At 46.5% G+C, this 3,897-nt stretch overlaps 1 protein-coding gene across 1 annotated transcript; it reads right to left on the bottom strand.

Moving 5' to 3' along the window:
* Positions 1 to 1,715: 1,715 nt before the first annotated feature.
* LOC148939096 (uncharacterized) lies at positions 1,716 to 2,753 on the bottom strand. The gene has a single exon (XM_089107307.1). The coding sequence runs from the start codon at positions 2,751 to 2,753 to the stop codon at positions 1,716 to 1,718; it is 1,038 nt and encodes a 345-aa protein (XP_088963433.1).
* Positions 2,754 to 3,897: the final 1,144 nt, after the last annotated feature.

Here is a 3,897-nt window from a genome sequence, read left to right as displayed (position 1 = left end):
AGTGCCCTTTTTAATAGTCGAAACTGATTGGAAGGCAACTAACTCCCCTTCCACGTCCACCATTTATCCAAACACATCCAATCAAAGTTTTGAGATAGCCATTTTGTTCAAAGTAGTTGAAAGGTCCAGAAATTATATCTTTGAGTATGACACTCCCCCCAAAGCCCTTAGGGTAAGGGTTGTAAGTTATGCCCTGGGGGGGCATATAAGGTATTTATTGAAAACTTTGTTGTAGAAATGTGAAAAATGGCTTACTTACTTACTTACTTAGGTCCAAGCCATCCTCGTGGGACGTTTCGGGGCCACTCTTCTTGCTAGCTCATGCGTAAGGGCTCGGTACATTGCTCTATCTGGTGCGATACGTAATAACGGGGTTATCTTGACGTTGTCGAAGTGGAAGTTCTCCATCCATCGTTTTCGTGGTCTGCCTCGTGGGCTAAGGCGATGGAGGAATCCTTCAAGGGCGATTTTCGGAAGGCGGCTCGGCTCCATTCGCTTGACGTGGCCGAACCAGCACAGTTGTTGCTTCTTAATTTTATTGAGTATGGTTTCAGTGGACTGGAGCCTTTGACGTACTTCCACATTTGTGATTCGGTCAGTGTATTTGATTCCAGAAATGCGACGGAGACATCCCACCTCAAAAGCTAGAAGTTTTATTTCATCTTCGGTTTTCAGAGTCCATGTTTCACATCCATAAATAACTATGGGGCTTACTAAACTGTTGAATACGCGCATTTTGAGTTTGTTGGATAGGTGGTTACTTTTCCAGAAGTTGGCTAGTCTTCGGAAGCTAGAGCTAGCAAGTGCAAGTCGACGTTTCACGTCAGAGCTATGGCAATTATCTGAGGAGAGTAGGCTACCAAGGTACAGGAAGTGATCAACCGTTTCAACCTGTCTCCCGCCTATGGTGATAATAAACAGGTTGCCTAGTTCACGGCTCGTATTTAACGTAAATTTGGTCTTGGTGGCATTGATCTTCATCCTATTCGGATTCATAGTATTGTAGATTTTATCAGCTTGTGTCTTAACTTCCTGTGTAGAGTTACATCGTACATCGGTATCATCAGCGTAGGCAAAATTATCTAATAGCACTCCTCCTATTGTTGCGCCATATTCCGACTGTATCATCGACAGAACGGCATTTAGAAAGAGGTTGAAGAGATGTGGTGATAAAATACAACCCTGGAGTACTCCTGACGAAGTTGTAAACTCTTCTGACAACCCATCAACGGTTATTACTTGGCCTTGGAACTGGTTGTACAGAATCTTGATTATTTGGACTATCTCATAAGGGATACCGTAGTGAAGGAGGATATGCCATAGTCCTTCGCGCCATATCAGGTCAAATGCCTGACGGAAATCAACGAATAGTTAATAGTTGGTAGAGTTCTTGGTTGAATTCGATGTGTCGTTCCATGAGTTGCCGAACGACAAATATCTGATCGATTGTTGATCTTCCAGGGCGGAAGCCGGCCTGATATTCTCCAATGGCAAAGGCAGTTGTTGCTTGAATGCGTCGGAGTAGGATTTTTGTCAGGACACGTGACTGACGGCTCGTGAGGCTGATCGGACGGTAGTTTCCACACTCTTTCTTTTACCCCTTTTTGTGAATGGGTACAATGGCAGCCTTGCACCACTGACGGGGCACGTGGCCGGTTTCCCACACCGCAGATACAATGGCATGGTACAGATCAGTTACATCATCCGATCTGACGTTAATCCGATCCGAGTTCAGCGGTGACTCCATCTGGGCAAGGGGCTTTTCCTTGTTTGAGCGACTTGATTGCTGACTCGGTTTCTGACTTGAGTGGGGGTGGTGGTCTGAGTTCGTGGTCGGGTATTGGGAAGTGGGTTAGTATTTTAGGATCCGCAGCTACTAGGGGATTCAATTTATCGTTAAAGTATTCTTTCCATCTTTCAAGTTTCATCTTTGAATCGTAGATCTCATCTCTGTCTTTGTCTAGGATCACTAATGTTTGAGGCTCTTTTTTCCGGCTTAACTCGCGTACCATTCTGAAAACTGCTCCGCTATTCCCCTTCTTGGACAGTACTTCGCCGTCTTCGCATTTCTTCCGCAGGTGGTTACGTAGTGCCTTTCTGATCTCTCGCTCTACTCTTCTCTTGAGGAGCTTGTAAGTATCCCAACTGTGACGGTCGGATTTATTGCAAAAAAGTCGCTTATCCTCGCATAGCGCGATGATCTCATCTGTGATCATTGGTTTTTCATTTGGAGTTTTTATTCCAAGGACGTCATTCGCTGTCTCTATGATAGCTGATGTAGCCTGCTCGGTCAGGGAGTCTATCTCATTAGCAGTGGTCAAGGAAGAATGATTTTTCAGGATCTCTCGGAATATATCAGATAGAGTGGAAGTGTAGGTCTGCCTTTTTGCAGGACCCCGCAGCAGATCCAGCCGGAATCTTGGGATTTTTGTTGCTTTTTGCAATTTTCTCATTCTTAGCTTGAACTTCGACATCAGGAGAGTGTGGTCAGAGTCGAAGTCTGCTCCAGGTAATGCTACTGTGTCTAGTACGGAAGACTTCCAGCGCTTCGATATCAGGATAAAATCAATCATGTTCTCGGTTTTACCGTCTGGGGATCTCCAGGTCACTTTACGTCGATGGCGGTGTTTGAAAATTGTGTTCGTTAAGAATAACTCGTTTTCTCGGCAGAAGTCGAGCAATCGTTCCCCTCTCGCATTGAGTTTTCCGTGACCAAAAGTCCCCATTATATCGGATCGACCGGTATTATCCATACCTACTATAGCGTTAAAGTCCCCCATGACAATCAGTACGTCTTTCTTATGGATTTGGTCAATGACGCTTTGTAGTGTGAAATAGAATTCATCGCATTTTTCCTCACTTCTGGCGGAGTCTGGGGCATAGACTTGGACGACAGAGATATTCTTGGCAGCTCCCTTTAGTCGTAAGACGGCTATTCTTTCTGAGACTGGGATAAAGGAGATTCGAGATTTTCTGGCAGTTGATGATACATAGAATCTTTCTCCTTGTTGAGGAACTCCGTCCCCGCAACCGGACTAAGAAAGGGAGGCTCCAGAGAGGTTTTTCTCTCTTGGTCGGAGGAGGCGCGCCTCAGAAAGGCCAAGAGAGTCTCCCTTGTACCTCTGTAAGTATCTAAAGACAAGATCTAGTTTTCCCGGGCCGGCGAGCGTTTAGATGTTCAGTGTGCTAAAGTGTTGGGAAGTTTTTGTTGGAATAGAAGAACCGTGTGGATTTCCACCCCGGGTGGGGGTCGTCCTAGGCCTAGGATCGTCGGCTGCCCCGGACGCGGTAGCATGTAAAATCGTATTATTATCATTCAAGAATCGTTGTTCGTCGGTTACCCCGGACGCGGTAGCATGTAAAATCGCATTTTCATCCATCAAAATTGGTTGTTCGTCGGTTACCCCGGACGCGGTAGCAGATGTTCGTATAATACTGGACCCTTTTTTCATGATTTCAAGAGAGGTGGTTTCTTGGCTAAATGGGTGGTGGCGGCAAGCCACTCCTCTCCACCACCTTGCAAAGGCCGTTGTCCGTACATCTGGATCCTCCACCCTTCACAGTTGTCCTTATATAGGGGATTCTCCCAAGATGGTGTTCTGCTTCACCATGCAATTTAACCTCTTGCTGGGAGAAGGTTTGCAACTGACGGGACGTGTCCACACGCCGGTGGGCCCTGCTAAGTGTACATTCAAGAGACCTTCTTCCTCCTCTGTTTGTATTTACGGCCCCCTCGTGAGGATGCCCCAGTTTCAATTAAGGACCCTCAGGCACTGGGTCCCCCCTTGGTTTGTGCCTCCTACTCCATGGAGATACCCTACGTATCTATAAAGCGATCCCCCCTCCGCCACCTGGGGACGCATTAACTGGCCTGGAGGATGCCCCTGCTGAGAAATC

Source organism: Artemia sp. Qi Xiang Cuo, unplaced genomic scaffold (genome assembly GCF_049724085.1).
Source record: "Artemia sp. Qi Xiang Cuo unplaced genomic scaffold, ASM4972408v1 HiC_scaffold_22, whole genome shotgun sequence".
NCBI classification, from domain to species: Eukaryota; Metazoa; Arthropoda; class Branchiopoda; order Anostraca; family Artemiidae; genus Artemia; species Artemia sp. Qi Xiang Cuo.
Note: the sequence above shows the minus strand (reverse complement) of the source record. Positions and strands in the feature narration are given on the sequence as shown.

Coding starts and splice junctions, on each gene's coding strand:
- LOC148939096 (XM_089107307.1), bottom strand. CDS start 2,753: ATGGATAATACCGGTCGATCCGATATAATGGGGACTTTTGGTCACGGA.